At 50.6% G+C, this 16,451-nt stretch overlaps 1 protein-coding gene across 20 annotated transcripts in view; it reads left to right on the top strand.

Moving 5' to 3' along the window:
• SIRPA (signal regulatory protein alpha) overlaps positions 1-8,698 on the top strand; it is a 43,582-nt gene extending 34,884 nt beyond the window's left edge. For 11 of the 20 annotated variants that reach the window (XM_086333085.1, XM_086333089.1, XM_086333096.1 and 8 more), the window contains 2 exons: positions 3,687-3,726; positions 6,198-8,698. In XM_086333085.1, the coding sequence (XP_086189211.1) occupies positions 3,687-3,726; positions 6,198-6,452 (295 nt within the window). In that variant the 3' untranslated portion in view covers positions 6,453-8,698. Of the gene's footprint in view, positions 1-3,686; positions 3,739-6,197 lie in introns of all 20 variants that reach the window. The other 9 variants (XM_086333081.1, XM_086333093.1, XM_086333076.1 and 6 more) reach the window with 1 other exon arrangement.
• The last annotated feature ends 7,753 nt before the right edge of the window (positions 8,699-16,451 follow it).

Genomic DNA, 16,451 nt, shown 5'->3' on the forward strand with positions numbered 1-16,451 from the left:
CTAGGCACAGATCTATGATTTCACCTATATTAGCTCATTGGTGATTTGATTATCACAAAAATCCTGTGATTTACTATTATCCCAATTTAATTCAACAGAGGTTTTCAAACTTGAGTGTGTAGCAGAATCCCTAGGAGGGCTTATTAAAACGCAGATTACTGGCCCCTTCCCTTGAGTTTCGATGCAGAATTTATATTTCTAACAAGTTCTCAGGTGGTGCTGACACTGCTGTTTCTAAGCCAGACTTTGAGAACCCCTGCTTTAGATGCTTATTATTGTCCCTATATGTGGTTAAGGAAACTGAGGCTCAGAGAAGTGTTGTGACCTTCCCAAGGACCCACAGCTAGCAAAGTGCAGACTATGAGTCAACCCAGGTTTCTCTGACGCTGAAGCTGAGGCTCTTCATCACTGATCCAGTGCTTCTTGCTGCCTGTTTCTTCTTCCCCAGAGAAGCCAACCGTTTTCTGCCTTTTTTTTTTTTTTTTTTTTCAGTTTTTGAGCATGATCCTACCCAGGGAGCCGTGAGATCACTTGCTCCCTTTGATCTCTCTAAACCAAAGCGCTAGCTAGTGAGCGGTACTGGTGCTTTTCCATGCAGCTGCCAGCTTCAGCTCGGCTGGCTGGGATCAGACACTTTGCAGAGAATGTTGGCGTGGATAATAAGCCAGCTTCCCGGGAGGGGGAGGGGCAGTGGCAAGAGTTGGGGGTACCTCTGCTTTGAACTCAAAGGGCCCATCAGGTTGCAGGGCCAGTGGGAGGACTGGCTATTTCTAACTCCCTGGGTTAGGAACGTACAGGAGAACATTGTAATCCTCCCCAGCTCAGATGAGAGGAAAATGTGGCTCTGCTCCCTTAATTGGGCACTGGGGTTCATTTCGTTGGCCATTTGTTCACTTGTCAGACATTCACTGCGTTTATTCTTAGAATAGTTAAGGCTTCCCTGATTCTTTCATTTATTCATCTGGATTGAGCGCCAGGCCTTAAGCTGGGGGGATTGCAAAAAGGAATAAAAAGACACTAGCCCCGGTCGGTTGCACTTTTGATCTGATGGGACAGATGTTCGTTCATTCATTCAACAAACATCTCTAGCGTGCTGATGATGCACCAGCTCATTACTAGGTGTCTAGGCTCCGGTGGTAAACATCATGGACCTAGTCTCTGCTCTCATGGAGCTCATGGTCCACAGGGAGGCAAGTTACCATACTAGCTGGGAGGTTAATACGTGGTGTGCTACAGGTGCGGACTAATGCACAGGCTCAAAGCAGAGGCGGGAGCGGGTGTGCCGTGGGTGGTCAGGGAAGGCCATCTAAGGGGGGGACATTTAGATGACAGCTGAGGGGCAAGAAGGCTCTAGCCTTGGGAACATCAGGGGCAAGGGTGGACCAGGCAGAGGGAACAGCCAGTGCCAAAACCCCAAGGCAGGAGCAGCTGGACGTGTTCATGGACCAAGGAGGAGGCAGAACGGGGGAGAGGCAGGGGGAGGGCGAGCAGTGTGGAGTGAGCGAGGCCAGAGACAGGGCTACAGCACATCACGTGGGCCGGGCAGTCAGGACACAGAGATGGATTTCACTGTGTGGTGGGAAGGAGTTGAGGGTTTTGAGCAGAAAAGTGACATGACATCACATATGCATTTTACATGTGGAGAGTGGAGTGTGGGGGGTGGGGGGGCAGACCTAGAGCAGAGACGCCAGGGAGGAAGCTCTTCAGAAATTTGAAACCTGGATGGTGGCGATGATGGTGTCTGGTATGTATTTTGGAGGCAAATCGACAAGCCTTGTGGTGGATTAGACACGGGTTGTAAAGGAGGAGGAAGGGGAATTGGGGGGCGGTTCCCATTTCTTTAGCTGAGCACAAGGATGAGTAATAGCAATGCCATTCACTGAGACGGGAGAAACCCAAGGAGAGAGAGACATGACAAAATGGATAACTGCTTCCCATCTATAATTATCGCTCTGAGAGAGGAGCCCAGTGTTCTGAGAATGGATTTTGGGATAGTGAAGGTTTCCCTGAGAAATGACCATTTGAAACAACTCTGGGGGAAGAGAAAGAGTGGATCAGAGGAAGAGGCAAGGTGGACTGAGTGTGCAAAGGCATTGGGGCAGACTGATCGGCATTCCTTCCAAGCCTCTTGAGCACCTATACCCATGTGGTGAGGAAGCATGGCAGGCAGACAGACATACAAACCCGATGGGAAAATATGCAAGGAGTTTGAAACTGTCACGGAGGGACAGCCCAGCCAGCTTAGCACTGTCAGAAGCCATCCCAAATATGTGACAATGTAGTTGTCTTGAAGGATGAACAAAGGTTAACCAAGAGGAAGAGCTGTTCAGGAGGTCCTTCAAGGCTGTTGACATGTAAAGTGCATCACATTGAGTAGCCCTTGAGAAATATTGGGTGGGTGGATAAGTGGGTGAATGAGGATGACGGAGTGAATGAGTCTGGGTTGGTGTGTCGGGAGCAGGCGGGGTGGTCAGCCAGGACCAGACTCCATGGGACTTACAAGCAGGTCGAGGTGTTGGACTTGAACCAGAGTCAGTGGGGACCCAGACAGGTGGGAAGCAGGAGGGGCATGGATGGAGCCGAGTGAGCAGTCTTCTCCAGACAGCGTCCCTGCTCCCAGAGGGCTGTTGCTGTGGCCACGTGGGGCCCGTCATGCCCCAGAACTGCTTTCTGAGCCAAGCACTCATGCCAAATCCATTAATAACCCCGCTGCCAAGCCCCATTGCTCATTTCTGACATGAGCCAGGCTAATGTCCCCAGAGTGGCTGGCTTGAGAATTTACACAACTGCCGAATCAGTGGCTCTGGTTTACTCACCACCTTGACTGTGACCCTGCAGTGAGCCAAGCCACAGCCTCCAATTACAGAATCAAGTGCATGAACGGCTTCTTTGATTAATCAGAACACATGGCCCTCCTCTTTTCTTTTCTTAATGATAAGACTTAGGTGTGTAGAATATAGAACATTAGGAAACTAAAAAGAAGAAAAAATACCACCCCAAGACCACTGCTGTTAGCATTTTACTAGATTTCCTTCCAGTGTTATCCACACATTTTTCATAATTGGGGTCATTCCACAGAGAATTTTATGCTTATCATTTTAATGTAATCATTTGTAATAAAAAAAAAGAAAGCCTCCTCATAAACCTCTTAAGTCTTTATCTACAAAATCTATCCTGATTTCCTTAACCAGTCCCAATTGGTGGAGCTGTGAGATGTAAACCTCCCTCTCCCATCTCGTTCTGTGGTAAATGCCTTAGTGCATAAAGCTTTTTCTATATTTTGAATACCAATACCCCCAAATGTGCAGTTATGAGTCAAAAGATGAGGACACCTTCCAAGCTCTTGACTTTGACAAGCTGTTTCCAGAGAGCATTATGCCGGTCAGCCCCTCCACCAGCAGTTCGTGAACCTGCCAGTCTCACCGCAGCTTCCCCAGCACCGAGTACTACAGTTTTTAAAGATCCTTGATAATAAAGTAGGTTAAACAAACAAACAAAAAAAGTTGTGCATTGTTGAAAAGTCCTTTGGTCCAAACATGTGATCAGCAGTTGTGTTTCTGTTGGGAACGGCTCATCCATGTCCTCCACCCGTATAGGAAGTGGAACCTAAATGTTATTCTTATCCGTGTGCATGAGCACTAGAGATAGTGAGGGTATTTTTATCTGTGCGTCTCTTTCCTTTTTAGGCTGCACGAGCCCGAGAAGAACACCAGAGAAACAACTCAGGTACAGTCCTTGGTGAGATGCCCTTCCTGGGAGATCGGTGGTGTGATTTCCTTGCATCAACAGGAGTTGCAGATCCTGTTCTAAATTAAGACTTCTTCACCAGGGTGGGTGGGTGCCGGGGGTGGAGGATCCTTACATTCATTCCTGAGTCCTCCCGTCCCCTCCCCCTCCCCCTCCCCGCATCCTTCCACCCATCTCACACACACCACCACCACCACACACACACCCCCACCCCCCGCCCTGGCCCCAGCCTGGAGAGTCTCTCCCAGCCTCTCTCAGTGCCAATCACTGTGCAGCTTGGAAGGGCACCATCCACCATGTGTTCTGTGTAAATGGTGCTGCTAGAGTTGGCTTTAGTGCTCTTCACGCCATCCGGCCTCCGTGCCTGTGCCTGGCCAGCCCCTCTACCCGGAGCACCCTTGCAGCCCTGTGTCTCTCACGTGCGGGAACACAGCACTGCACTGCCTTTGCTGATGGGAAGGCCCCATGTCACTGATCACCTCGTGCAACGGCACATGCCCCTGGAGCTGGCAGTTCCACCCCAGCATTATTGAGGAGGCTTTGCAGTCACCATGGTTGGTGGCCTGTTTCTGAGAACTCTGGCCCTGTCTGCACTGGCTGATGCTATCAGACCTTGGGAGGCAGAGGGTTCCTCAGCGTCTTGTAAGGAGACAGGCCCAGCCCTGAACCTGGAATGAGAAAAGCCAGCTGTCCTTGACATTTCCCTGGCAGTTGTCATCGCTGTAGCTGTAATTTGTTGAAGAGAGCCAGGCTGGCAAAATGCACAGTGTTTGTAGGCCAGAACTCTCCCGACTCGATGCCAACCTCCCCTCCCCCACCAGCTCAGGCAATGATTAGAAATACAAGACAATTTCCAATCATGGGTCAGGAAGGCTTTTTCCCCAGTCATTTTACTTTCTGGCACTTTAAAAGTCAAAGTTCTTTCTGGAATTTTCCAGGGAAAGAATGATGGTGGAAAGAGCTGGTCACTGAATCCTGTACAGAATTTACAGTCAGTCGGGACTTACTGAGGACCTACTATGTGCCAAGCCCTGGGCAGTGAGCAGGGCTCTTGTGAGCTCGCAGCCCTGTAACTAGGACTCCCAGCCCTTAATGCTGGCATGGGTTTCCCAGAGAGAAGTGAGCAAGCATGCAGGGTTGAGGACAGGGGCCATGTGGTCGGACCACAGCTTTAGAGGCCAGCAGACCTCGACTCTTTTCTAGCTGTATGACTTTGACCCCATTATTTCACCTCCCTGGCTATAAGGTTCTTCACCATAAGGTGGGATAAATATGTCTTACCAAGCAGGGTTGTGATAGCACCTAAATCAGGTGATCCACGTGAGAGCCGTCAGGGTCTGAGGTTATTGTTGTGTGTCAGCTGGGATCATGGGTGTTGGTCATTCCCCTCCACTTCCACAGTTAAGCTGCTAGGCACAAAGAAGCGAAGTATCTTTCATGATGGGTAATTTCAAGATGGCAGTTGTGAGTGATAAGACAGGCACATAGGAGCAGCTCAGGTTTGCCAGGTGGTGGATTGCTGACATGTGCCGCACATCCACGCACCCAGCACGAGCCAGGCTCTGTCCTGAGACCAGCTCATCGGATCCTCCCAGTGACCATGGCAACAGATACTATTATTAGACCTACTTTAAAGATGGGGAACCCAAGGCCCAGAGAGGCTAAGTGAACTGCCCAGTCCCTCCTCCAGAGAGAACAGAACCCGGATTCACACTCCGACTTCTGCCTACAAAACCTTTGCCTCCTGTTAACTGCTGCCCTCATTCTCACAAACTCCCATCCTCTCTTCCCTAGTCCCCAGCCTCAGCTAGAGTGGGGCTGGAAGAGTTGCCATCCATTTATTCATCTACCACTCATTCATTTATTCATTTAACATTGATTGGTTTTTTCTGTGCCAGCCTTGATTTTTGCATCATAACAAATGCCTAGTGAATACTTGTTTAATAAATGAGTAAATAAATGAATGTCCCCAGCCACTGGGGATCAGCATCTATGCACACCCCTGGACAGGCACAGGCGGTCCTAGTTAAGGGGTGGGTGCTGTGATGGAGAAGCACAGAGGGAAGTGCAGAGTCACGGTCCTGGACCCAGCTGAGCGGAAGGTCTTAGGATGAAATTGACAGGGTGCGTTGGGCTTCATCACAAGGAGAAAGGGGGCTGGACTTTCTCAGCAGAGGAAAGCGCATCAGGAAAGGCAAGCAAGAACTGCAGGAGGGGTGACATTGAGGCAGGGCTATGAAGTGACCACACTGACGTTTAGGAAGAGCCTTCAGGCTATAAGAGGAGGCTGATTGGAAGGGCAAGGCTGGAGACAGGTGACCTCGGCTGGAGAAGAGGGGACATGAATTAAGGCTGAGCTAGTGGAGGCCAAGAGGAGACAGAGCATCCGGACTTGATCCCAGTGGTGACTGGCAGGGGCTCCAGAATGACCTTCTCTCTATCTCATTTAGATCCAAGACAACAATGACATCACATATGCAGACCTGAACCTGCCCAAGGGGAAGAAATCAACCCCCAAGGCCAATGAACCGAACAACCACACGGAGTATGCCAGCATTCAGGCCCGCCCACCACCTGTGTCTGAGGACACCCTCACCTACGCTGACCTGGACATGGTCCACCTCAACCGGACCCCCAAGCAACCGGCCCCCAAGCCTGAGCCATCCTACTCAGAGTATGCCAGTGTCCAGGTCCAGAGGAAGTGAACAGGGCCGTGGTCATCTCTAGGGTCTGTCCCCATGAGCCTTCGTGGTGAGGACAACCAGCCCAGTTCCTGGGGGGCTAGGGTGGCAGAGGCCCTGGGACCCAGGAGTGAGGGTAGCTCTTGTCTCCTCAACCCAGTTGGCTCACCAGCATTTCCAGGGTAGCCATGACCCTCCAACGTGGCCACACATGGAGGCTGGTGTTGCCAAACCAGGCGGGGAGCTGGCCTGGAACTGGCCAGAGCCACTGTGGGTGCGAGAACTCTCACGCCTCTGTCCATCAACTGTGGGTCTTGGTCATGGTCTTAGAGACCTCTGATTGCCTCCTTGACGCTCCGTGGCTTGATCTTCCAGAGTGAGGAGGGAGAAAACATACCTCCTCCTCCCCCCAGAACTACCAGCTGGGGCTTTGGGGAAAGCTATCCCCTTTAGATTGAACTGCCTGTCCATGGGGAAGCTGGACCCGCCTCCTGAGACCTGGTGCAGTGGCTGCCAGCAGTTCTGGCCTTCCCCGCCCTGGAGTGACCAGCCACAAGCCCTGGGGAGGAGAGGACCCTCTGAGGAACTCCTTCACCACCAAGGACTGAGGGACAGAAACACCCTTTCTCCTCGCAGCCCTCGAGACCTAGAGGACCCGTCATCTTGACTATGACGCTCCATGTGACCCCACCTCTCCTTTCCAGACCTGAGTTCGCTTCCTTCAGCAAGCACTAACTCACAACATCTCGCTGTGGACGCCTGTAAATTATTGAGAAATGTGAAATGTGCAATCTTGAAACTGAGGTGTTAGAAAATTTGATCTGTGGTGTTTTGTTCTGTTTTTTTTTTTTTTTTTTTCTTAAAACAACAGCAGCGTTATCTTGGCTCTTTGTCATGTGTTGATGTGCGTGGTTAGTCTTGCACAATCTGGGGCTGAACGGTCAGTTGTCCAGGAGAGAATCACTCATGGCAGAAACTGAGTTCCTCCCGGTCCCAGAGCCCTGAGGGTGGGGCAGACGGTTCCAGGTTGGCTGCTCCATGGAGACACTTAGCCTTCCCTCCACGTGGCTGGTTCTTCTGCTTCCTGAGCCCCCAGTGTGGTAAGTCTGAACCTGCCCCTATTTCTCCAGGCTGCCTCCTTCTCCACAAGGTCTGGTTGAGACCTCATGCCTCAGTATGCTTACCTGTAAAGAGGGGGGAGGAAAGACGCTGTCCCTCCCCTCCATCTCTCACAAGCACTTTAGGGCCATGCAGGGTAGGAAGCTGTGCCTGGCTGTACCCCCCGCCCCATCCCCTGTCATTCCAGCTCTCTGAAGACAGAATCTTTCATTTATGTTCCCAAACCCTATTTGGATCAAACTGGAATAAATCAAAGACAGCCAGGAGGCCTGGACATCTGTGAAGCCAGGAATGACCCACCCTCTGTCCCTCTGTCTCAAGAGGTTGGGCAGAGGCTCTGACCCCATTACCCTCAGAACCCTGGCCCTTCCAATTCAGTGTGGCAGCCTAGCTGGGCCCAGGGCAAGCAGGTGTCATAAGCCCTGTTTATTCAGTTTTCCCATGTAACTGATCCACTCTCAGAGCTGAGATGCTAATCTTCACTGCCCTCTGGGTCCAGCCATTGGATGCCCAAGGGAGTCCTGGCACAGGCTGTCAGAGCCAGAAGCTGAGCCATCCTGCCCATCAGCAGGTCCTCCAGGTGGAACCCTGGGAGGCCAGCACAGACCTGCCTCTCTGGGGAACAGTGATTTGTATTACATGATGGCATCCAGGAACTGGCTGAGCCAACAGGCCATGTGAGCAGCTTTGGCCCCATGAGCCGAGTTGTGGCATCTGGGAGCTCAGTGTCCCAGCCACCTGGCTCGAGCTACTTCCAAATTCCATAAGGTTGGCTTGTAAACCCTGGTCTCCCTCTCTTTTACCCAGAGAGAGCACACGTGTGTGAGCACACACAAGCACATACAGAATTTTAAAAGAATGTTTTCTTGGTGCCACTTTAATTTTATTTTGAATTTTGGAAGAGGAGTAAGGAATGAGGCCAAGGAAGTCATGTAGTTTAGACTTAGCCTGGCAGCCTGGAGATTCCCATACCTTGTGTATCGAACCCCAGGAAAAGGAAACGGTCCAAACAACAGTACGGAAGGAGCATGGTTTTGGGAGTTTATTTTCAGACTGTGGGGAAGGAAACAGGCCCCATTTTGTATATAGTTGCAACTTAAACTTTTTGGCTTGCAAAATATTTTTGTAATAAAGATTTCTGGGTAACAACAGCCCCTTTGGATGTTGAGTATCCTTGTCTCTGTGAGTTTGTCCTGTCCACATGAGCTTGGGAGAAGATCGCCTGGGCGCCCGGGCTTGGAAGCAGCCTCAGCGTTTGGGCCTCTCTCTGGGGCTTTCCAGGTAGCTCAGCGGTAAAGAATCCGCCTGCCAATGCAGGAGACACAGGTTCTACTCCTGGGGTGGGAAGATCCCCTGGAGAAGGAAATGGCAACCCACTCCAGTATTCTTGCCTGGAGAATTCCATGGACAGAGGAGTCTGGCAGGCTACAGTCCATGGGGTCGCAGAGTCAGATATGACTGAGCAAGCACACATGCACACTTGGGTTTTATAGACACAAAGACTTTGTTTCCCTTGGTTCATAGGGAGTCAGTGTAAGAAAGCCCAAAACACCCGCTTGAGCGAAATTCCAACAGAAAACCAAGTTTGAATCCCAGATGTGCCACTTTGTAGCTCTGAGAACAAACCACTCACCTCGCTGAGACTCAGGGCAGGCATCAGCACAATAGGGACAGTAATACCCTTCCAGGGTTAGTGTGGGCATTAGGTTAGGTTGGCACATAACAGGCCTTCGCTGAGCATTGGTTCTTTCCTTTCTGCCCTAAACACTGCACAGAGGGGACTGGTTGCCCTCACTACCTGTAGGATTTTGGACAAATGGGTCACCCTCTTGGGGCCCCACTTTCCTCTTCTACCAAATGAGGAGCTAATGCTTGTCCTAGACTATCCCCGCCGGATAATTCATGTCTAGTGCTAGTAGGTGCTCAATAAATGTTGATGTACCCTCCATAAGAATATTAACAATATGAATGACAATTATATAATGATGTCAACATAACATTTATAGTCAATGCTTACTGTGTATTGGCACTGTACATTGATTAACCCTTTCATACCTCACAAGTCCAAGTAAATAATAGTACTGACCTCATTTTATAGACAAGGCACAGAGAGGTGATGTAACTGATACAGGGTCACACAGCTAATAAGTGACGTTGCTGAGACTCAAACTCCAGCTGCCAGCTTCAGAGACCAACTTCTAGCCACTGAGTTAATAGCATCACATTACATATTAGCACTGACTATGCAAAATTATTAGCAATTATAAAAGCTAATACCTGCTATGGTAAGTAATATGCCAGTGCTTTGTAATATGCCAGTGCTTTGTAATTATTAACTCATTTAATCCCCCAACCATCATGTGAGGTAGGAACTCTTTTTATCCCTATGTTACAGATGAGTAAACCAAGGCACAAAAAAGTGAAGTCCTTTTCCTAATGCCCCACAGCAGAGCACTAGAAGTCTGGCTCTTCCCCATCACGTTTAATTCTCCTAATTATCCAATAGCAGTGGCAGCTGTGTGCCCATTTTGCAGAGAGAGAAAGTTGAGGCTCAGAAGTACCCATGACCTGGCCAATCTCACACAATGAATCTTCAGTGGAGTTTGGACTTGTACTTGGATCCACAGGCCCACCGAGGATCAGTCCTGAGACCTTGGCCTGGTCCATGTGGTCACACAGGAGGCAACGAACTTCCTGCAGGGTTCGGAGAGGTTGCTTGCCTCACAGGCCAGGACCTTGGCAGGTGACCGAGAATTCAGCTCCCCTTCCTCAGCCCCAACCTGTGAAATATGTGTGCGTTCCTGGGATGAGGTGTTCCAGGCAGGAATCCAGGCCCAGTGGGTGGGGAAATGTCTTTGTTCTCTGGGAAGTTGGGGGTGGAGGACTGCATGTCCAGGCAAGGAGAAGTGGGGATAGAATTCACGCAGCACCTGGGCCTTGCTTCTCCACAGCCCAGATCTCTGGGGCTTAGGTTGGTGGGCAACCTCTAGTTGATGGGAGCCAAGTGACCCTCTCCCTCCTGCCAGCATTCGGCATTTATCAGGCATCTCCTCTGCATTCCTTGAGCAAAGGAGAGCGATAACACCCCCACCCTGCCCCACCCAGGAGGACCCATTGGCCTTGACTTCTGCAGCCCCTGCCCACTTTACATTATAATCAGGAAAATCTCTGCTCCTTCTCAAGATTCTGGGCTTCCCTGGTGACTCAGCTGGTAAAGAATCTGTCTGCAATGCAGGCGACCTGGGTTCAATCCCTGGGTTGGGAAGATCCCCTGGAGAAGGACTGGCTATCTCTGGCCTGGAGAATTCCATGGACTGTATAGTCCATGGGGTCACAAAGAGTCTGCCACGACTGAGCGACTTTCACTTCACTCTCAAGATTCTAATGCTCAACAGTAAAAAAAACCCTGCGTCTTCCAGTATGTTCCCACCAGCCAAGATTCAATCCAGATTTCTTTATTTTATTTAGTTTTAACATAAGCCCTTACTGCATGTTAGAAAGTCTCCTAAACTCTGTACAAATATTAACTTATTTAATATCAGTTCATCTGTCCTCTTAACAAAGCTTTAAGGTAGGTCCTATGATTTATCCCCCATTTAGCAGAGAGATTAGGAGTTTTGTTCAAGGGCCAACATCTGCCTGGGCAGTGGTGCTGCTGTGGGTATGGGTGGGCACCAGACAGGCATGTTGGGGGCTGGGGGGTGCTGGTGAGACAGTGGGGGCCACAGACAATGATGGGGTGCACTGGGCTCTACTGGGAGCCAGGAAACACCATGTGGTCTTACCCACAAAATGCCAGGGTGGTCTTGCTCTCCTGCCTGGTCAACAGCCAGCCCAGGCAACTTCAGGCCTCCCCAGGGTTCAGCCTGTCACCACTGGGGTCCCTGCTTTGGCTCCCTTAACCATTACACTGTGTTTGATTAGGGGCTGGATTTGTTTTCTGAATACAGGATTATGAAATTTAAAGTGTTTTCCAAAAAGATATGGGGCCCAGATGTTCAGAAACAGGCAAAAGCTTGGTGACAGAGGTCAGTGGAGGGCTACCCTTGGAGGAAGCAGTGGAGGGGAGGAGGCTAAGGGCCCTCTGGGGTGACAGGAAGCTGTTTCCCCACCCAAATGGTGGTTACATGGGGGCTTGTAAATGTGAAAATCCAAGTACACACTCAAGGTCTGCATTTCTCTACAAACAAGTTACACCTCAGAGTCTGAAAGAGACTACTGCCCGGGGGGATTCAACCCCACCCCCAAGTTGATGCCTGCCCCAACCTGACACTTTCTTAAGATAGTATCAGTTCTTTATCTTTGGTCCAGGAGCCCAGCCCTGGGCCTTGCCCAGGTGAGAACTTAGAGAGCATTGCTAGATTCCTTTGAAAAATAACATCCAGGTGACCAAAAGAGCAGGGCTTCCCAGGTGGCTCTGTGGTAAAGAATCCACCTACCAATGCAGGAGACACAGGAAACGCACGTTCGATCCCTGGGTCGGAAGATCCTCTGGAGAAGGAAACAGTAACTCACTCCAGTATTCTTGGCTGGGAAATCCCATGATCAGAGGAGTCTGGCAGGCTCCAGGCCATGGAGTCACAGAGTCGGACACCACTGATCGTCTGAGCAGACACAACCAAAATAAGCACACGAAACAGTGATAAACCATTTATCATCACTTGGTCTAGTGAGACTCCCTTAATTACCCCCCTATCACCCTGTGCCCACACCCCTCCTCTCTCCACCCAGGGGTGTCGAGACAGTTGCTCAGAGCCCTTACCCTGACCCTAGACAAAGGGCTTCACCTCTGAGCCTCCATTTGGTCACCTGTGAAATGGGGCAGGGGGTGGTAGTCTTCACTTCAGGGGGTTCTGTGATGTGCTGTGCTCAGTTGCTTCAGTCATGTCCGACTCTTTGCAACCTATGGATTGTAGCCCTCCAGACTCCTCTGTCCATGGGATTCTCCAGGCAAGAATACTGGAGTAGGTTGCCATGCCCTCCTCCAGGGGATCTTCCTGACCCAGGAATTGAACCCACATCTCTGATGTCTCCTGCATTGCAGGCAGGTTCTTTACCCACTGAGCCACCTGGAAAGCCCAGGGGGCTCTTGTGAAGGTTAAATAGAGAATAGATCAGCCCTTTGCAACCCTGTGGCACAGACAGCAGTCCACACACACATTCACACTCTCTCACACCCACACTCACGTATTTACATATACCTTCACACAGATTCATACCCACACACACATTCACACCTCTACCCTCACACACCACATATACAGATTCATGCACACAGTCTCACACACACTAACACACACACACACGCACACACCAAGGTCAGATTCTCAGAGGAACTCAATGATGGTGGCTCTCCTCTCCTGGCTGAAATGATTTTATCAAGTCCCTCCCTCCCTCAGCATAGGATGTCCCCCTCTTACCAACTTTGGGGAATCCAACACGCCAGCCTGGTTTCCAGCGTCTCTTCCTTATACCCCACCTGGTCTATTTAAGGACACTTTCTGCTCTTCCCCAGCCCAGACTTGACTCTCCAGCCAGGCTGGTGTCCCTATCCCACCAAATACCAGGTGGAGCTGCCTTTGGCTGCCCTGGCCCCACAGAGAGTCACCCTTCCTTCGTCCAGTGACTAAGTGTCCCCCCAGCCTGAGCTCCCCACACCAGATCTTCATTTCCTATCTCTGGAATCCAGCCCTGGGACAAGGGGCACTGAAGCCCACAGGATCACAGGGAACTGAAGTCTGTATTTCACTGAACTTTTACTTCTGAAGATGGATGCTATGATGTCCATTTAACAGATAAGAAAACTGAGGCCCAGAGACGTGAAGAGATAAGGTCAAGATTGCTCATTCAGCCAATAATTATTTCTCAGGCTCCTGCTGTGAAGCTGGCCCTGTGCAAAATTCTGAGGATAAAATGTTGACAGACGATAGCCACACCCTTGTGAGCTCCTGGGGTGTGAGGGAGCCAGAGCTCTGGTAGCAATCCCGACACTGCTGGAGCACCACTAGAACAAGAGGATGTCAACTTGCAATTTCAGGAAATGATAAAACATGATGCAAATACAGAATGACAAAGTTAAACTCGGGTGTACTTCCCACAGAATTAACTAATCCTTTAGTGGGTCTTTTAAACAACAGTAATGAAAGGAAACGCCACCTTATTTGCCTCATTTCTAAGTTTTGGACACTTTGTCCTATAGCAGAAAGTCATAGGCCTCTCAGCCTGCACAGAGCAGAGAAGCTTTCTGGAGGGGAAATTCCTGAGCTGAGCCCTAAAGGATGAGTAAGAATGAGCCAGAGGAAGAGGGTGTGGAGGCACTGGGTAAGGCTATGCCTTCCCTGTGTGGGCTGGCCCAGTGTTACTCCCCCCGTCTCGCCCTGCTCTGGCAACACCAATCACCTGACAGTTGCTGGCGGGACCACGGGGCCTTTGCACATGCTGTTCTCTTGCCAGGAGCACTTGCGGGATCTTTCCTGCTAGTCCTCTAAATCAAAGAGGGCTTGGGTTCCTTTGTTGACACCACAGTAACAATCCTGTCCACAGCTTCTCCTTTGCAGCCCTGGTCACAGTTTGTAGTATATACTGACCTTGTGATGGCCTAACACCCTCCTCCACTGCCCTGGGAGCCGCCTCAGGGCAAGGGGCTGTCACCTTTGCTTACTAATGTAACTCCTGCACTCAGTCCACAGGGTGCACCCAATAAATATTTATTAGATGAGTGAGTAGAAGGGTCAGGGGGATGGAGGCCTGGAAAGGAAGAAGGAAGGAAGAGACAGGGAAGAAGGTTAGGGAAAGAAGAGAGTGCACAAAGACCCAGAAGTTGGAGATATCACGGCATCATAAGAGAGCTGAAACCTGCACCCACTGGTAGGTTTGGAACTAGGACTCAAACCCCAGTCCGTCTGACTTTCCCTACTGAGTCTCTCTGCCTTTCATCGTGATCCTGGGTTCAGAGTAATCACTTTTTTAAAAATTGATGCACGCTTCCCAACGGACAAGGAGCCCGTGACCGTTCTCTGAGCCTTTGATGCCTCATCTGGGGAAACTGGGGCCGCACTAAGAGAACAGAATGAGAGATTGCAAGATCGTTCTCTCCCCTGAAATCGCATGACCCAGGCACAGCTGGCAAATGGCCCGGCTTGGAGAGCTGGCAGGGCTCGGCCACTCAGCAGACGTGTCCTCCTGGCCGCACTTCAAGGACAACAGGGCAAACCCTCGTGGTGGAAGGGGCCGTTCCCAGGCGCCCGGGCCTCCTGCCCCGCAGGCCCGCTCAGGGCAGGGTCAGCTGGTGCAGCAGCCGGCTGCGTGGATCTGGGACACAGACCTGTCTCCAGAGTGAGGCCGGGTGAGAGTTTAATGGTGAGCAGGCGGTGGCCTGACTGAGGCCGTCGGCTCCGTTCTGCCCCAGCTCTTCCGTGCCAGTAAATGGACCCTGTGCACACGCAGATGAAGGCATTACCGCTAATATTATGTGCGCAATGCGAAAGCGCTCAGGCGGCCAGGCCGGGAGCTGCCATTACCGCAAGACCTTTCACTGGAAAATTTTTCTTGGGGCAATTAAATCTTCAGCTGTCTCCTCGCAGGGAGTGCCAGCTTGCATTTTAATTATCCTTAAAAGAGAGAAGTAGGGGAAAGGACACAAGGCAAAGAATTAAAAAATAACAATCTGCTTTATAAACATGGCCATCATCTCGCAGCTGTGCATCTATTCAGAAGGTCCTCCCCCGTCAACCCTTCGGGCTCCAGGCTTCCTGTGAAGTTGGAAGGGCCCCTCTCTGGGGACCAGGGGGCGGCGATGGGAGAGCTTGGTTGGGCCCAGGATGCAGGGTCCTCCGTCTGGGGATCGGGGATGCGGCTGCACCACTCAGGGTCTCGTTTCTCCTTCACCACATTCTATGAGGTGGAAATTATTAACCTCATTTCCCAGAAGAGGAAACCGAGACTGAGGAAATCACTGGCAATAGCATGAGTTAGAACAGTAAAGGGGAGCAAACTACCGATACTCACAACAACATGGACAAAAACATGTTGAGAAGAAGGAACCCGGGGCTCCCGCACATGGTATAAGAGTCCATTTATCTAAAGTTCCAGAACCTTCAAACTGAGCTATGGAGACAGAGAGCAGACCAGTGCGCCGGGGGAGAGGAGGGCCTTGACCGAAGGACAGAGGGAACATTTGTGGAGGTGGGACTGTCCTTCGATTGAGGTGGTGCTTCCGTGGGTGTACATATCTATCAGAACTCATCTAACCATATTCTTAAGACGAGTGCATTTTATTGTTTGAAAGTTACTCTTTAATAAAGTTGATTTAATAATAATAATAAAAGAATATGAGTTAATATTTATCTAGACCTTACTCTGTGCCTGGCCACCTTGTAAGCACTTGCCATGTGCTGAGCCATTTATCTTCATGCCAATCTGTGACGAAGGCACTGCAAGGGTCCCACTTCCCAGAGGAGGAAACTGAGGCACGGAGTAGTTCAGAAACTTTCCTAAGTTGACATGGCTAGTAAGAAGCAGAGTCTGGGTTCAAACCCAGGCAGCCTGACTCCAGAGACTTTCAGCCTTGAAAGCAAAGTTCAAAGTTACCCAACTCGTCCCAAAAGCAGGATTAAATTCCAAGGCCTTCTAACATGATGAAACTGGCAGAAGGGGCAATCCATTCATTTGAGGAGTATTTACTCAGCATTTTCTGTGGACACACAGAGAGCAACCGACAAGATCCCAGACCTTTGGGGGAAGGGGAGGAGACAACGGGGTGTCAGCAAATATCCCCAAAATAGATGTGAATTTGAGGCTTTAGGGGGGAGGCGCAGGAACCCACACACGCAATCCACACTGGGAGCCGCCCAGAACACTCCCTCACCCACTTGTGCGGAGGCCGTGCTGCCCAGCAGGCACCAA

The sequence above is a fragment of the Bos grunniens genome, chromosome 13, assembly GCF_055505025.1.
Source record: "Bos grunniens cultivar Pamir isolate PY7600 chromosome 13, Bosgru_T2T1.0, whole genome shotgun sequence".
NCBI classification, from domain to species: domain Eukaryota; kingdom Metazoa; phylum Chordata; class Mammalia; order Artiodactyla; family Bovidae; genus Bos; species Bos grunniens.